The sequence below is a fragment of the Amborella trichopoda genome, chromosome 2, assembly GCF_054954075.1.
Source record: "Amborella trichopoda isolate Santa Cruz 75 chromosome 2, AtrichopodaSantaCruz75HAP2 v2.0, whole genome shotgun sequence".
Classification (NCBI taxonomy): domain Eukaryota; kingdom Viridiplantae; phylum Streptophyta; class Magnoliopsida; order Amborellales; family Amborellaceae; genus Amborella; species Amborella trichopoda.
The window spans coordinates 60,748,041-60,767,282 of NC_142337.1; the positions used below are offsets into that span (position 1 = coordinate 60,748,041).

At 34.6% G+C, this 19,242-nt stretch overlaps 1 protein-coding gene across 1 annotated transcript; it reads left to right on the forward strand.

The window, feature by feature from the left end:
* Positions 1 to 7,031: 7,031 nt before the first annotated feature.
* Positions 7,032 to 9,188, forward strand: LOC18445153 (histone H1-II). The gene is made up of 2 exons (XM_006855296.4): positions 7,032 to 7,254; positions 8,612 to 9,188. The coding sequence occupies exons 1-2, from the start codon at positions 7,132 to 7,134 to the stop codon at positions 9,059 to 9,061; spliced, it is 573 nt and encodes a 190-aa protein (XP_006855358.2). The 5' UTR covers positions 7,032 to 7,131; the 3' UTR covers positions 9,062 to 9,188.
* Positions 9,189 to 19,242: the final 10,054 nt, after the last annotated feature.

A 19,242-nucleotide genomic window follows, 5' to 3' on the forward strand; every position in this document is an offset into this window, starting at 1 on the left:
GAAGTCCCACCATGAGCTCAAAAAGACTGATGCCCAAGAGTAATTCTTGGGCTGATTATTTTTTATTATTCCTAACCAATAATGGGTCCAACTCCAAAAAAACACTAAGTTGAATCGATGAACACGTTGGACCATGAAATTTTGGGAGATCAATTTTTAATGTCAAAATCTCGTAGTTGTTCTATAGGACGTGGTCGATCTGGCTTCTCTATAGAACACAGCGGTTCTAGCTTGCAAATTTATTCTTCACAAGGAAGATTGTTCTTCAACCACTGCATCTCATATTTCATCTCACATTTCTTCTCACGTATTTCAGTTCGAACATTCTCCAGGACTTTAGAAAACTTTTCTATTGCTTGTTCCCAACGATCATCCATAGCAGATCTAAGATCTAACTTGGTCTCTGTAGATTTAACTTATCTGGATCTAACTTGCTCTCAGGATCTGACTTGCTTTGATACCAATTGATGTAAAAAAATAAAACCAGAAAAAAAAATAAAAATAAAAGGTTGAGAGAATATACCCTCAACTTGGTCTCTGTAGATTTAACTTATCTGGATCTAACTTGCTCTGATCTAACTTGATCTCAGGATCTGACTTGCTCTGATCTAACTTGATCTCAGGATCTGACTTGCTCTGATACCAATTAATATAAAAAAATAAAACCAGAAAAAAATAAAAATAAAAGGTTGAAAGAATATACCATCTCTCAAGGTTTATATGGGGATACCAATTAATATAACAAAATAAAACCAGAAAAAAAAATAAAGATAAAAATAAAAGGTTGAGAGAATATACCCTCTCTCAAAGTCTACATAAGAATTCACCAGGTCTACATGGGAATTCACCCCATGGTTGAGAGAATATACCCCGGGTGAGAGAATATACCCCCTTTGAGAGGGAATCTACCCTAAAACTCTCTTGACGAGACCAAATTTTATTAACTCATCCATGTCTTTTACAATGAAGGGAAACCTCACTTTAAATAAACTAAAAAATAAGATAAATATTAATAAGAAAAACTCTCTATACATTTTTCCTATTTTATCTCTTTTTTTCTATTTTCTCTCTCTTCCCTTAACCTCACGTACTATCCCTTTTTATCCAAGGCCTAAAAACTACTTTAAAAACTACTTTTTATTTAACCTTATATTTTTACATTCCTAAACTAGCTCCCTAATTTAACCTTATCTATTTATACTCCTAAACTAACTTAATCAAATTGATAACTAATTAACCCAAATCCATAAATATCAACTCACCCACAAACTCAATGCCCACAAATATTGGTGCGCACCTCCTCTCTTATTCCTGAAGAGATAAACACAAACTTAATGCCCACAAATAATTCCTGAAGAGATAAACACAAACTCAATGCCCACAAATAATTCCTGAAGAGATAAACACAAACTCAATGCCCACAATTCCTGAAGAGATAAACACAAACTCAATGCCCACAAATAATTCTTGAAGAGATAAACACAAACTCAATGCCCACAAATATTCGTACGCACCTCCTCTCTTATTCCTGAAGAGATAAACTAAAGAATAATAAAAAATTAAGATAACCCTAATATTATTTGCATCAATAAATCAATAAATCCCTCTCTCTTCTCTCCAAATTTAGCTATTGTGAGATCAAATTTTATTTTTTGGGACTCACTTTGGGGTAGGGATGGCAATGACCATAGTGACCCGGCCCTAAAAAAAATAGGGCTTGGGACACAAAACGTCGTCTAAGGGAAGGGCCAGGGCCAGGGCCGTTATGGCCCCCGTGTAGGGAGGGCTGAGCCTAAGGGCAGGGCCAGGGGCAGGGCCGTATGGCCCGCATGTAGGGAGGGCTGAGCCTGGGGTTGAGGCCAAACGTTGTCTAAGGGAAGGGCCAGGGCCAGGGCTGTTATGGCCCGCGTGTAGGGAGGGCTGAGCCTAAGGGCAGGGCCAAGGGCAGGGCCGTATGGCCCGCATGTAGGGAGTGCTGAGCCTGGGGTTGAGGCCAAACGTTGTCTAAGGGAAGGGCCAAGGCCAGAGCTGTTATGGCCCGCGTGTAGGGAGGGCTGAGCCTAAGGGCAGGGCCAGGGCCAGGGCCGTATGGCCCGCATGTAGGGAGGGCTGAGCCTGGGGTTGAGGCCATGATAGGGCTGTAGCCCTATCCAACTATTTTTCTTTTGAAATCCATAAAAAATTTCACCAAAAAAATCTATTGAAAATTATGAAATATTGCAAGATCTTTAAAATACGGATTATATATAATGAGACTAGTTATCTTTATTATTAAGGTGAGGTTTGTACAAGGTGTAAACCTTAATCTATTGAAGTAAGGTGTACCTCAAAACTATGTCAAATGAGCAGTTTCGGTGTTGCAAAGCCTTATAATGATATAAAAATTCATTGTTTCCCCCCATTTATGAAATTTAAAGTTTCACAAATGGTGAAGATCAAGCGGATCTATAAAAACTTGAAAATCTTGAAAATGAACAGTCCAAATAATGTGTCAGAAGATGAACTATTTTTAGGATTAGAAATCCGTTTTTTATGTCTATGAATCTTGAGGTCGAGTTCATTGATTTGAGGGTTTTCCAGTTTAGGAAGATCCTTTTGTAGTGGGTTTTTTTAGGTACATCTTATTTGTACGGTATAATGTTGATATATTAAATAACTTTTTCTTTATTATTAAGGGATGATTCATAAAAACACCATTTATCTTTTGTACATGGAGGTAACAATCGTTCCCCACTTATAATAATCCTATACCATAGGTTATTTTTCTTGCTTTTTTAGTGGTTAGGTTGTTTCAATTTATGCTTCCAATAAATCATTGCATATTTTGTGCCCATGATGGTAGAGGAAAGACATTTGAAAAATCATGATTTTTAACCTACATAATTTTTGGTAATCCGCATTTTTGCCATTATTTTTTGGCTTCAACTTTTTGAACCAAAATAGATTTAGCATTGTCTTCTTGGTTTGATATTTCCCAGTTTTCTAACTACCATGGTATCATAAATATTTCCCCAGGACTGTAAGAGATTTCCTCCCCAATGCATGTACCAATGTATCCAATCTAACTACGGGCCTATTTTTAATCTTAAAAGTATGGTCGTCTCTGTGCAATATCTATGGGCAATAGAAGACTACACTCACCAATTTTTGTGAGATACAATAACATGGAATTTGTATCGAAGTTTTAACCTTTGAATTTCTAGCCCGGTCAATGGGACATTATAGTTGCCCGATTTCCTATCCAATGGCCAATGTTAATTGTGTCTTTGCTCCAAAGGTTAATAGTCTTTGTGAAAAGAAAGTATATATTGTCTATCAGGTTAATATGGAAGGTATATATTATAATCAATATACATGAGAAAGGTAGGTACAATATCCTGTATTTTATGGTAAGTTTGGGTATAGTTTAGGTGCTTGTGATCTAGTTCTATTTTTTCTCATTTGTAATTTATCTAGAGAAGTCTTTACATTCATACGATCAATAGATATTGAATCTATTCATAAAAACCCGTGACTCTTCACATTGTATTAGAGCCAGTTCGTCCTGTCCATTTATCGTTCGGAACTATAGCATTGTCGCCGATCTTCTCAAGCAAGATGCAAGACGAGTTTCTTCTTTACTCAAATGGTGCATCTTCTTTCTGAGTCTCCATCTACTGTTCTTGTTCTTTTTGGGTCGCTCTATGCCGTTTTATCTTTGTGTGTCTTTTTATTCCATTTGTATTGGAGTTTGAACAACAAAGTAAATCGCACAGTGGGGGGTAAAAAAAAATTTTAAAAAAATCATATACATCTAAACTATATCTAGACTTACTATAAAATGCAGGATATTGTACCTACTCTTTTTATGTATATAGATTGCAATATATACTTTCCATATTAACCTGGTAGACAATATATATTTTATTTTTAAAGTCTTATATATTCTTTTTAAAACTGCAACTACATAATTACTGTGCTCGGTCAAACGAGGGACCAAAATCCTTGCTTCTAAACTTCCTCTTCTTTATTTCATGTATATCTTGCCTCCCGTATCTCTTTTTTGATTTAATGGAAAGGTTGTGTTAGCGTTCAAAAAATAATAATAATTCCATAGTAAGGCCATTCACTATTGGGACCCAAGACCACCCCACTTCAACAATTTACAGCCTCAAAACTAACTACCTTCTCACTGGCAGTCCAATGACGCAACCACGCATAGGAAGTAAAATAAAATAAACTCAAGAGAAGATAACATCCGAAGTCCAATGACACAACCACGCATCACAAACCATACTCCAAACAACGTCTAATACAAGTATATATGGTTCACCTAAAATAAGGCTACAGTTATAAGTAATATGTAAAAAAATTATTCACTATCAATAGAAAAGTTACAAGTTTTGGGGTAGGTAGAGATTATTCTACAATGGTAGATAAAAAACTTAAAATGAACTTTCCATGCTGTAGAAAAACCAGCAGTCAACTTCCTTCTTCATCACTGTCGACTGACACCATTGCTGCGAAGAAAGGTTAATGAAATCTTATTCAATATTAGACATAAAGAAGCCAGAGTTTGCCAAAAACTTTCAATCTCTATTTTCCCCGAAACTTCCACATTCTACGAGAACTTTTCTTCACACCTTTCAAAAACCCCAAACCTTATGCCCTCTCTCTCACTCTCTCTTATCCCTACAATTAACTTTTAAATACCCCATAAAATTGACTTTTTTATTTGGCCAAAATTACCCTTGGACAGTGAGAGTACCATGGGATCACCGTGCCACCGCTTACGAGGCTATCTGTTAGCAGGAATATCTGGCATGGGTTCGAGGTGTGTCTTTTTCAAATATCATATCGCATTGTATAGCCCAACAAATTAATCTCGACTATTGGATGTGAAATTAAGTGGCTGTATTTATTTCATTGATCAAGCTCAAACTAAAAATTTTTTTTTTTCAAATTTTGTGACACACCCAAACTATCAAATTTCACATTGGATGGTTGTAAGTAATCGTGACAATCTTGTCAGGAATATCTAGCATGGGTGCGAGGTGTGTCTTTTCCAAATATCATATCACATTGTACATCCCAACAAATTAATCTCGACTATTCGATGTGAAATTGAGTGGTTGTATTTATTTCATCGACCAAGCTCAAACTTCAAAACAAATATCTCAAATTTTGTGACACGTCCAAACTATCAAATTTCACATTGGATGGTTGTAAGTAATCCTGACCATCTTGTCAAGAATATCTAGCATGGATGCGAAGTGTCTTTTTTAAATATCATATCACATTGCACAACTCAACAAATTAATCTCGACTATTGGATGTGAAATTGAGTGGCTGAATTTATTTCATTGACCAAGCTCAAACTAAAAAATAAATTTCTCAAATTTTGTAATACACCTAAACTATCAAATTTCACATAGGATGGTTGTAAGTAATTGTGACCATCTTGTAACTATCAAATTTCACATAGGATGGTTGTAAGTAATTGTGACAATCTTGTAACTATCAAATTTCACATTGGATGGTTGTAAGTAATTGTGACCATCTTGTAACAAAGGCAATTTGGTTTCATTACCATCCCTTTCTTCATTTTGTATCTAAGGTAACTTGGTCTCATTGTATACAATACCTTTCTTCATTTCTTTTTCTGACTAAGTACCTTATTTTGTATTTTTTTTTGACAAATTTATATAGGAGTGGAACTTGGGACATAGTGTTATGAAACTCAACTACAACCGCCTTAAACCAAGCCCAATTCTTACCTTATTTTGTGTTTTCTCATGACAAAAGCAAAATTTCTCCTAAATTTCATACCTACCCTTATCAAGAGAAACCCGTCCCTTACTATTATTCTTTAACATTATCATCATAAACTCTTCCAAACTAAAATCCATTTGGAGTAAACATAGTCAATCAATATATGGAAATTGACAAGCTCTCCATAAATCCATGAACTTATTAGGGGTGGCAATGGGTCGGTTGGCTAGCCTGGCCATAGAAAATTAGGGCAATGTAGCTTGATGGTTGGGCTTGGGTCATGCCAAGATAGGCTGACCCAAACCCAGCCCCGCCTAATGTTTATTTTTTATTTTTATTTAATTTTACTAGGCTCGGCCCTCAAGGGAATAGGACCGGAGTTTCGGCCCATTGCCTTCCCTAATACTTATTAATAAAATGGGTCAAGGTAGAATTTGTGCCATCTTATATGAGTTACCATGTGTGTTTAACTACCTATCAATTTTAATCATTGTTCACAAAATCGCCCAATCTAACCGCTAACCGCCCAGTTAGATCGGAACCGGTTAGTGGCCAGTTCTGGTTTTGGGCAGTTAGGGTGATCAGCTGGTAATTTTTAAAAAATAAATTTCAAAACAATGTATATAAATTCTAAAAAATAAGGAAGTTGATGTGTAACGCATTTTTAAATATTCTTGACATTATGGTAAAGATTAAAAAAATTTGTGGTCATTAATTCTCACTTTTATGTATTTTTATTTTTAATTTTTTTTTTAAATAGTTATTGGAAAATATAAAATGAGTTAAAATCTATTTTTTTCATTAATTTTCAACTTCATTTGAATATGTTTTGTTTTAATCATTCTTTATATGTTTTATATATTTTACTAGATTTTTTTTGTATTTTTTTTAAAAAAATTTTTAATACCTTTTTGATCGCTTAGGACTTGTTCGATTAGAAAGGTTGAATCTGCCGGTTTACTGGTTAAGCCGGTTAAACTGCGTCCAAACCCATATCCAGTTAACCATTCCAATTCAATTTTGCGAACACTTATTTCAATTATAAAGTGTGCTTTTCTTCTATCTTTACTTGGAAGAGAAAAACCACTCTAGCATACAAAGAAGAAGGCTAAGGAAAATAAAGGCAGACCGTCGGATCTCCATCAAATCAAGGGTCACAAGACCCTTGAAAATTTAAATCCATGAATTCAAGAAATTTCCAATCAGAATTGGCCACGTATCAATAACCGTTTCTCATTTTGACGCCCACTACTTCTCATAAACATATAAATTAGACTTCCAAGTTCGAGGTTGCAAAAGCATTTGTGCGCTTCTTAGTTTTTTTGGTCTTTTTGTTTGGCTTCCTATTTTGGTGTTTAGTGTTGCTGTGGTCCTCAACAAATGGCGAAACCCCAGCGGTTGGGCACCGTTGCCAAGCCCAAGCCCAAGCCCAAGGTCGCTGCGGAGAAGGAACGCAAGGCTCCTGCAAAAACCTCTCCTCCTTCTCATCCTCCTTATTTACAGGTTTTTTCTTTCTCTACTTTTCTGGGTCTACGTCCCTTTTTATCTCTCTCTCCTGCCGGTTCAACTTGGAATTCGCTGGTCAAATTGGAACCGGGCCACTGCTCGATATGGTTTTGTCCTGTTTTAGTGATAGTATTTGAAAAAATATATATAGAATTTCAAAAAAATAAAGGATTTGTGTGTAATATATTTTTGAATGTTTTTTTAATATTTTGACAAATATTACGAAGCGTTTTGGCTTTAAATACTTATTTTTTATATTTTTCCATCTTTAATGAAAGTTTTTGGAAATCCCTATAGGTACAAATTGATTTTTTGAAATCTATCATTATTATTATTTTATTTTTTATTATTTTTTAACATTATTGGGATGTGCTTTATTTAGTCATACGCTTTAAATATATATATATATTTGATATGGGGATGGTTTTTATACTTCTTCTACAGTATAGAAAATCTATACTTTCCCCATCATCCAGCCATTCAATTTTGATCAAGATGGCCACTCATTGTTTGATCTTAGATATGATGTTTCAAAGTATTTTATTTTTAATTTTTTATACACGTTGTATGAATATGTAATTTGGTATGTGCCTGCTCAATAGGATGCACCCATAAAAAAAAAAATGTTTAAAATAAATTTTCGATAAAATATAATGACCAAAATACCTTTTGAATCTTTCAAAGGTATTATGGTCATCTTATTTTATTAAAAATATTACTTTTTTATTTTTTCACTTGTGCTAGTCTAACATAGGATCGGTAGTTTATAAGAAAAAAAAATCAAAAATAAAATAATGTAGAGACGTGAGATTGTGATTGGGATAATCTTAACCTTCCCTTCAGAACGGATGGTTGGATAAAAAGAAATATATAATGAGTTTTATGCTCTATGGAAGCATAGAAAGCTTGTTTTTTTTATGTTCTTTTTAATTTTTTTTTTATACTTTTTGAACCGGCTGGGACCTACACGGTTTGGACGTTGGAATCAGCCGGCTTGAAGATTAGAGACCCGGCCCTTGACCAGTTTTTAATGCCAGTTCTATTTTCGAAAGACTGCTCCCACCCCTCTCTCCCCTCTCTCATGTCCATTTCTCTTACTTATTTGAGCTTGTCTCCCTCTCTTTCCTCCCCTCTTTTTACCCCCCACTCTCTCTCTACAAACACACACTCACACACACCTCTCTCTCTCTCTCTCTGTTTTCCTCTGCTACTTCTCTGCATCTCTCTATCTCTATCTCTCACTTCTCTTTGCCTCTCTTGCTTGCTCACTTCTGTCTGTCTCTCTATTGCTCTCGTACTTCTATCTCAACTGTCAAGTGATCAGAGCTCTTGTAATAAGTTGGTTTTGCTTTAGATGGTGATGGAGGCCATTGTTGCATTGAAAGAGCGAACTGGATCAAGCTCGCAAGCCATCGCGAACTTCATCCAAGCCGAATATGGTGGGGGTTTGCCCCCAAACTTCAAGAAGATGCTCTCTCTTCAGTTGAAGAAGCTGCAGAAGTCTGAGAAATTAACAAGGGTCAAAAACTCATACAAGTTAGCCCCTTCTGCTAAGGCCGTGGTGAAAGCAAAGAATCTCAAGATAACTGAAGCTTCCAAATCTAGAGCTTCCCCAAATTTAGCAAAGGATGAAGAGTGGGGGTTGGAGAAGGAGGAAGAGTGGGGGTTGGAGAAGAAGAAGGGCGCTAAGTCGAAGCGTTTGAGCCAGGTGAAGTCCCCAAATTCTTTAAAGGTTTTGACACCAAAAAAGTCCCCCAAGTCTATCAGAGCAAGGAGGCCAGTCACTAAGAAAGTAAAAACCTGATGCTTTAATAGGGATTTTAATTCTATCAATGTATATGGTCTTTTCTTTAGTGTTTTGTTCTCTCTGCCTTTTAATTGGATTTTCAATTTCTATCAATGAACATGGTGCTGCTTTAGCTTTGCCTGTCTCTGATGTTTTGGATATTCCCCACTGAAAATGTTGTTTGTTTGTAATTGAAGAAAATGGGAGTTTTCTCAACTGAAAATAAAATAGAAATATTTATGAAGTGGTAAAATGCGGTCATGGGATCTTTATTTCCAATTTTTTTAAAATTATCTTTACATCAAATTGAGCCATGTCCACTTTACTACTCGTTTAGTTTGTGAAGCACTCAACAAAACTAAACAAATATTTTTAATGAATTAAAATCACAAAAATATTTTTACAAGTTATATAGGTATATTGGTCATTTTTTTTTAACAAAAATGTTTTTTTGCTTTTTGGTTTTGTTAGTTGTTCAGTAAGAGATGACAAGCCCCAAATCTCATCTCATTATCAATTATGAAAAATTAAATATAAAATGTTTAAGCCATTCTTGACCTTTTGGTCAAGAGGAAGAAACCTGTAATATTGTTGCTCCTCATGGTTATTTTGGCTGATTGATCTTCGATTATGTTAGTTTCAACAATTCTCGATCTTTACATTTCTTCCTAGCTTCCCCAATTTCAGAATAAAAAATATTGATAAAAATGAATTTACAGTGTTTTGGTTATTTTTATTTAACATGTTTTTTAATAATTTTTATTTAGCTATCTTTATAAAAATAAATCTGCACCCCAAAATTTAGATAAATGAAAATAAAAATTGAGATTAAGTTTTTGGCCATTAGACATGCGTTGTGATTTCTCAACCATAAAACAAGGAAAAATCAAATATGAGCAATAAAAGATTTTATAAATAAATTAAAATTTAGAAAAAAATTATTTATTAACTACTTATTTTGAATCTATATTTTTTAAAGGGTACGGTTTGAATGGAGCTGAGGCTCTAAACAATCAAGTTAGAGCCCACCTTCAAAATAGTGTCGAGAAATGTGGTTTCAATACTGAAATTTTTTGTGATAGCCTTAAAATATATTTTCATATTTAATTATAAAATTTAAAATTTCAAAAATAGTGTAAATTAAACGTATCTATAAAAACTTGAAAATCTTGAAAATTGATAGTCTTACTTGAAATCCATTTTTTTCTCATGTCCGTATGTCTTGATGTCGAGATGGTCAATTTGAGAATATTTGAGCAGCAAAACAACCTCTTCTAATCAAATTTTTGAGGTGAGCTCGAATTTGATTGTTTAGAGCCTCTGCTCTATATAAACTTTTTCCTTTTTAAAAGGTTAGGTTTGTCTAATTTCTTAGTAAGAGCATCATGTATGTTCTTGGCTTTAGGGTCTTTAAAACCTTAAATGCAATATTTAACCATGGCAAATATGCCTTGTAACTGTAGTGAGCATGTGCATCCACTGGTTTAACTACAGCAAAACTTTGCTTTTCTAAGACAACCGCAGTAGATCATCTAAGCTCTTCACAAATTTGGAGGTAGCAGACTGAGAATTTCACTGGCAATCAAGGATATTCTAGCCAAGTGCAAAGTAAGCGCTACAATGGTCAAAACAAGAGTTTTAAGAAAATACTTGGTTGGATCAGAATCGTCCAATTCTTTCTAGGAACAAGTGGGACTAGTCCTGTTTCTTTGATATAGCGGGAGCCAAATTGTTCTTGTTAGAAATTGACCAGTTCTGTCGAGGAAGTGGCTGATCCAGCCCCACCTTTTATATTTTATTATTTTTAACATTTTATTATTAATTTTTTATTGGCCAATTCTCTCAGCCAGATTGCTGATTTGGATCATCGATGTAGACCTACTTTCTGGACAGCCGATCTGTTTTTTCAAACACAGATCAAAACTATGAAAGCTCGATTATCCATGAAATAGAAAAAATATCCCTTTACCGTTCAAACACTTTGTAATAGCTGCAAATCCTTTAGAAAGGTGCTCAAGGTTGTCCTAGGAAAATGACCAACCAATTGGCAATATATTGTTTTTGACTGAAATCTAAACAGAGGTCAAACTAGAGGCTTTGAGCCTTAGCAAGTACTCAACTGAGAGGCATATTAATGGAGTCTCAATCAAGTGGCAGGTGATATCCACTCATAGACAAAGTCACTGAACAAGTAACAGCAGAAGCTGGACGAGGATCTACTATGAAAAGTAGAAACCTACATAAAAGTAAAATTGAAATTCGAGGATGGACCATGAAAAGTCGTAACCTACATGGAAGCAAAATTGAGCTTTGATATTCTCTTGATTGTGCTTAACTGTATGCAAATTCTGCCATTATAGACTCACATACTGTTCATGCAAAGTCATGAGATGTCCTCATTATCTTTAAAGTATTACATTATTAAGTCAGCGTTATATATACTACAATATTAAGCTAGATTTAAGGGCTAGATACATGTCGCGAAAATAAAAAGGGATACTAACTTTATAGAGGTTGTAGTATACATTCTCACCTTTAAGGGGGGAGAGAGACCTTTTGAAGAGGGAGACATCTTTTCTCCTAAAATTAGTTTTGGAATGTTGTTAAATATTTTATTTTCTATAACTTTAATCTTAGTTGATATTCAACTTGTGTTTATTGCCACCATGGCTAAGCTCTATTTTTCTATCACGTGTAAGAAACCGTAAAAACCGTTTCTCCTCTTTGCTTTCCTTATTCCCTTTTGTTGATTTTTAGTCTTATCGCTCTTTTTGCTTTAAGATCTTGAAGATTTGAAATAAATGATCTAAACTAAATAAAAATATTGGATCCTCGGTAGGGGAGATAGTAGTGGGTTTTTTTTTTCCTCATAAAAATTTGTAGATTTTCAATATTCGAATTTGACAAAAATACACGTTCCTTTCGCAGAAAAGTATTTGGGAAAGAATATGATGATGATGAGACGATCCTTGGCAGAAAAATGCAATGTTTGGGTTTGAAAATCTAAAAATTTATTTGTAAAGCAAATTTCGGATTCTTGAAATTTAAAAATGTTGAGGACCAATTTTAAATAAAATTTGGATTTTAAAATCTGAAATTTTGTGTCACTAAAATGTAACTTTCAGATTTTGAAAATTTGAAAGCTTAAAAACGGATTTTAAAAAATCCAAAAGGCAAATTTAGCGATTAAAAATTGAGAGGTATAATTGTAATAATAGGCAGAAAACCGGTATGTTCTACTACCAAAAAATTAGCTTTCACTAAGGTGCAATGTTTTTACAGTAGGATTATGTGATCATTTATTCCATACCAAGGTAGTTTTTACGTTGTATATTTATGCGATTAATTATTTTTTTACATTGCATATTAGTGTGATTAATTACGTAAATTCTTAGTGCATTACTATGTATTTTCTTTTGCATATTTACGCAAAATGTTTTTACAATAGGATCATGTGATCATTTACATGATGGGTTATTCCATACCCATGTATTTTTACGTGGCATGTTTTTGTGATTAATTATGATTGCATTACTATGTATTCTCCATTGCATATTTGTGCAATTATTTATGCAATTGCATATTGCGCTCCTATGTGCAAGGCATGTAATCTCCAACTGATATTATATATAGCGTACTTCTTTTGCATTTGAGACAATGGCAAGCTAGTATTTAGTTCATTCCTTGGTCGAATCCCCAGCGCGTGAGGTACTTTTCTCTTCATTTGATAGTATTTAGTTCATTCCTTTGGTCGGTTTATGAAGAGTATTATACATTTTTAATGAGAAAAGCTTGATAAAAATTTAATTGACGACCAGGAATCGAACAATTCTCCCTATCTACATTAAACATCAACTCTACCACTGGACCCTTGAGTTCAAGACCTGCTTTGGTTGGTTTATGAAGAACATTATATTTTTTAAGGAGAAAAAATTTTTTTAAAAAAATGATAAAAAATAATAACTCTACCACTTGGACCCTTGGGTTCTTGGTTGGTTTATGAAAAGTATTATATTTTTTATGGATAAAAACTTTAAAAGAACGATTATATTTTTTAGGAGGAAAACTTAAAAAAAAAAAAAAGATTATATTTTTTAAGGAGAAAAACTTCAAAAAAAAGTTGGTTTATGAAGAGTATTATATTTTTTAAGGGGAAACACTTAAAAAAAAAAAGATTATTTTTTTTATGGAGAAAAACTTATAAAAGAAAAGATAAAATATAATGCATTTCTAGGAATCAATACGATCTCCTTATCTATGTTAATTGTTTCGCTTTAATTGTTTTAATTCATAACCACCCGGAACCTCGTGTATGTTATGAAATAACCAGTCATTTTAATTTAAAGTGTAGATATGTACGAAAAAATTGATGACTTTATCAAACACGTATAGTCAAGTGTCGGTGGAATGTCGGACAAACACTTACGGCCGATTTAATGTTGTAGGACACTATAAATATAAATATATTGTTTAAAACATACAATTGATTACATAAACTGTAGTACGAAAACACTACTAAATACCGGATCTGCATATTTTGTTCCCTTCACGCTTGGCAATGTCTTTTTGTTCCCTTATGGGACTCCATTTTGATGCGGAGTGCTCTTTGCATCAAACTCTTTTCGCCAGGGGTTAGAAAAACGGTGTGACTCGACCCGGAATTTGCACGGGTCGACATGGGGACCGGCCTCGGGCGGTGACTGTGACTTGCCCCCAACCAGTATAACATGGGAATCGCTTCGGGCGTCAAGATTCGCAGAAACAGGGGTTGACATGGGAGTCGCTTCGGGCGTCAAGATTCAATGTTCACGGGGTCGACATGGGAATCGCTTCAGGCGTCAAGATTCGCAATCGACATTGGAATCGCTTTGGGCGTCAAGATTCGCAGAAACGGCGAGTAAAACAGTACAAATGCGCACATGGGCTAGCTTCAGTGCACACACCGCCCAACTCCCTTCCACGTGGCCTTGCTAGTATCACGCACTTCAAACATATTTTGCTTTGCTGGTTTTATTGAGACTACACATCCCACATCTCTTCGATGTGGGATTATTGACAGGTTATCATAATGAAGTCTCATTGTCGCACTCGAGCGACATTGATATTAAAATGAAAAGCACGTATACTATGATCCGGCGAGAGCAAACAATGCGTGTACTCTCTCGCACAAAATACTGCTTTAAAGAGATTATTTTGGATTAAAATTTTGGGAACAACATAAGAATTATTGGAATATTATTTTAAAAAAAGAAAATTTCAATTTCAATTTTTTTGAGATTTAGATATAGCTCTTAAAAAAATTAGATGTCTCTATTCAATCTTGACTTTTTTTTTTTCTCTAGTACATAAAAATTTTATTTTTGGAATTTTTTTTTGGAAATTCATTTTGGGGTTATAGATGTTACGTCCTCAAAAGATGAGATCTAAAAGATACTCCAAACGTGTGTTAGACCTATAGGAGTACATAAATAGCACACTCCTGCGGAAGTAGCAAATCTTTTGGCTAAATTGAAAAATATATGTATTTTACTGACTTTACTACACCCCATGAGGTTTACTACACCCCATGAGGTTTTAATTGTTTCGCTTTAATCCCACATCTCTTTTGTTTTAACATATTAGTTTGGCTTGGTGTACGCCCAACGGTGTACTCGTGACGATGTATGCCCGTAATGAATAAAAAAGGGTTTACGTTCGATGGTGGTAATAAAATTATATGATAAAATAATTATTATTAAAGCTAATAATTAGGTGCTCACCACCCCCATCTTTCACCAAAAAAAATTTAAATTTATCTACCCAAATAAAACATAAAAACTTTATTAGGCTATTATCTCATGAGATAATTTCATTATATAATTAATTAAGTAGTTAATTGAGACTAAAAATTAATACTAACTCATAGGATATTAAAAAAACAAAAAATAATACTACTTTTAATTTATTGAATATTAAAAAAATTAATTTAGAGGATATTTTAAGATAGAAAAATAACACTAATTCATACCAATTTAAAATTTATTTCTACATTGACAACCAAATCTTTTATTTTATTTATTTTAATTTATTTACATTATAAATTATGTAATGTACTATTTTTTCTTATAATTGTCATTAATACATTTTAAATTAGATGATATTATAAGATATTTTAGATTTGTTATTATTTATATAATAAAATAACTATAATAAAACCAACAATTTCAATTTCAGTATATAAAATTACAGTTAGTTAAGTTGTAATAATTTTGGATTATAGTTAGTCATGAAAAAAACATATCAATATTTACATATTGATGAAAAAAATGAAAGTTAATAATGTAGCACCCTTATTTATTTTTGGATTTCTAAAAAATAATATTTATAATGAATTTTAATAATTTTTTTGAATTTTTTTAAAACTTAATCCGATCGATTTTCAATCCGAATCACCGATTCCGGATAAATTTTTAGGGTACTCGATCCACTGCTTTCAACATATACACGCTGCCACCGGCACTAAATCTTGCGACCAATTTGTCCCTTGAATTATTTGCGAGACTCCTTTACTTTTGTGAATACCTCGGACTTTGCCTTCAAAAGGAACAACGACGTGCATAGTGAATAATCATCAACAAAAAGGAAATGGTGGTTACTCCAGCTGATTAGCGCTCCATCAACCGGCAAACATCAAGGTGGACCAACTCCAGTGGAACCTTCAAATAGGAGTTTGTCGGAGCAACGGTTGCGGATGCGCTTGTTTTGTACAGACATCCTACACATTCCATTTGATGACAGTCTTACAGCTACGAAACAACCCTCATGAACTATTTCTTTGCCATGATCTACAACTTATCTTGTGACTTGAGCCAGAGCGCATGCCATACATAAATCAGGCCTATTAGACCTGTGGGTTTCATCGACATATGCAGTTCCTGCAGACTAAACATACACCTTCTCTATTTGATGCCCGCGCATCTCCCTCAATCTTCACCTTCTTGAACACTTTAACATCGTCTGGTTTAAAACTGTTGGTGTATACATATGTATCAAGTATATCAATACACATCATTATGTATATGTATGGGTATAGGTGTCTAGTTAGTAATTATCATTAACGGTTGGTGTCTATCCATAAATGTTATTGGTATCTATCCCCAACTGTTATTAGCCGTATATTTATACGGGTCTTGTACATTCTTAATCTAGTTTTCATTCAATACAGATAAATATCTTCTCTCATATGGTATCAGAACAAGGTTTCTGCAAAGTCGATGCCATATTGCTGATTGTAACATTTTGCCACTAGGCGGACTTTGTATTGTTCTAAACTGCCATCGGTGTTATTTTTAATTTTATATACCCATCGACAACCGATAACAGTTTTTCCTTTTGGGTGAGTTTCAAGGTCCCAAGCATGCATAAGCTCGAGAGCATTTAATTCATCAGTTATTGCTTGTTGCCACTCAGGTTGACTTGTAGCTTCTTGGTAAGTCTGAGGTTTAGAAAAATAATGAATAGAGGCAAGGAATGCTTGGTGATGAGGTAAGAAGGTGTCATAGTCTGCAAGTCAAGGAGGTGGAATAGAGATCCGGGTACTTCGTTTAAGAGTATGAAGCAGCAGGTGCAGGGTTCTAATAAGGACTGTCAATATGATCATATGACTACAATTCTTGTCGCTCATATGGCTACAGTTCGTACATTAATCTCAGTAGCCTCTATTCAGCAATGGCCTCTCTATCAATTAGATGTCAAAAATGCTTTTCTCAAGGGTGATCTTGATACGGAAGTATATATGAAGGTACCTCATGGTGTTGTGGATTCTAAACACCGCATGTGTAAACTTCGATGGGCCTTACATGGACTCAAACAAGCACCTCTTGATTGGTTTGAGAAGTTTCGTAATGAAGTTCTTTCGGTTGGATTTCGACAAAGTCATCATGACCCAGTACTCTTTGTTTCTAAAACTTCTGCTGGATGAGTTCTCTTGTTACTATACATGGATGATATGATTATCTATGGTAATGATATGAGTACTTTTAAAACTGCTCGAGAAGGAAATTTATAATCAGACTAACTCAGCACAAAAGTACCAGTTAGTGCAGGAACTTCGCTCCCTCAGACACGAAGAGTAGTCAATTCAGGATGTTTAGTCTTTCATGAAAACACATTGGGATGCTCTAGCACTAATGGAACCTGCGATTGAAGATGGTTCTAGTGCAGAAATAATTGCCAAACCTCGAAAAGAATTTCAAGTTATTGAATTTTTAATGGCACTCCGTCCAGAGTTTGAGTGTATTAGAAATAGCCTGATCCATAGAAGTACTCTCCCCACTCTAAATCAAGCTCTTTCTGAATTTATTGCAGAAGAAACAAAGAATACATCTCTTAATTCACTATTTAAAGGAGACATTGTTTTTATGGTAGCCCAACCTTAGAAATCAAATATGCCTAAACAAAATCAGCGCAATTCGTACTATGTCTCTCCCAAGAACATGTCATCTGTCAGATGTCACTATTGTAAAGAATTGAGACACTTCAAGTACAACTGCCCAAATATGAAGAAACTCATATTCGCCGTTGTTGCTGACATACGTCCACCATTGATTAAGTACCCACCAATTCAAACTAAATCCCACAGTGCTACTCCTGCTTCACTACCTGCGGCATTTACACTGTAACAAGTGCGGTCTATGATTTCTCAGTCACACCTCGCCTTTGAGCCTACTCCCTCTTTTTCAGGCAACTCTGTTTCTACTTCTTGGCTGCTTGACTCGGGTGTTTCTCATTATATGACCTTCAATGAGTCAATTCTAGTTGATTGTAAGTTTTTTTCTGATACTATCCATGCTACTGATGGAGCCACTTTGAAAATGTAAAAAATAGGCTCTATATCTCTTAGCTCTGACCCTTCTGGTAAATTAAGTGTTTTTAATGTTTATTATGTTCCTTTCTTTGCCATGAATTTATTGTCTGTCGGCAAGATTACCTGTTCCAATTGTAATATTGTTTTTTTCTCCACCTTCTTGCTATATACAGGATTTGCAGTCAGGGCAATTGATTGGGACTGGGCGTGGCAATTTATACTACCTAGACTATCTGCATATGCCAACCTCTTCGGTCTGTGTTGTTTCTTCGGTTAATGGCATCAACGTTTTGGTCACATCTTTAGTTCTCGTTCACCGTCTTTATTTTCTCGCAATGTGCTTGGTATTGTTAGAAATAAAAGTTTTACTGATGTCCAACATTGAGCAACTTGCAAATTCACTAAATCTCATGCTTTACCTTTTTCTCGAAGTACTTATGTTTCACCTTTCATGTTCGATCTTGTTCATATTGATGTGTGGGGTCTTGCACCTATTCATTCTAAAAGAGGGTCACGCTATTTTGCAACCTTTATTGATGATCATACTCGTTATACATGGGTTTTCTTTATGCATAATCGCACTGAATTTTTAAAATCTTCACTCAGTTCTATTCGTATGTAGAAACCCAATTTTCCTCTAAAATCAAAGCTCCACATTCAGATTCTGACGGAGAATATATCCGTGGGTTGCTTCAACAATTTTTAGCTAACCACAACATTCAACACCAGAAAACTTATCCTTATACACCAGAACAAAATGGTGTTGTCGAACGTAAAAATTGTCATATATTGAAACCACCAGATCTCTTCTTTTTTCTACATCTGTCCCAGAAGACTTTTGGGCAAAAGTTATTCGTACATCAATTTTTCTCATCAACATCATGCCATCTTCCTTTTTATCTGGTGACACACCTTTCGAAAAATTGTTTAAACGATCACTCGATTATTCCCTTCTACGTGTATTTGGTTGCTCTTGCTTTGTATTGTTACCTACAACTGCGAGAGATAAGTTATCTCTAAAGACGGTCAAATGTTGCTTTAAAAAGGATAATGATGTTATGATACTGTGACTAAAAGACTTTAGGTATCCCGACAAGTGGTGTTTTCTGAACACATCCCACTATTTCAAAATACCATAAATACTCTGTTACGCTCTCACCCTTCTTTTTTGATTCCCTTCTCTGATTCGGTTTCGCATTCCTCTGGTCATTCCACCAATGCTCCTCTTGTTGAAGTCCAAGAAAGAACTTCACCAACACATGCTGACAGTACTGATCAGAACCCGGCACCTGCTGATCCTCTACCGCTTTCTACTCTTTGACGAAGCACCCGGGTCTCTATTCCACCTCCACGA

Coding starts and splice junctions, on each gene's coding strand:
- LOC18445153 (XM_006855296.4), top strand. CDS start 7,132: ATGGCGAAACCCCAGCGGTTGGGCACCGTTGCCAAGCCCAAGCCCAAG. Junction 7,255..8,611: donor CTCATCCTCCTTATTTACAG/GTTTTTTCTTTC, acceptor GTTTTGCTTTAG/ATGGTGATGGAGGCCATTGT.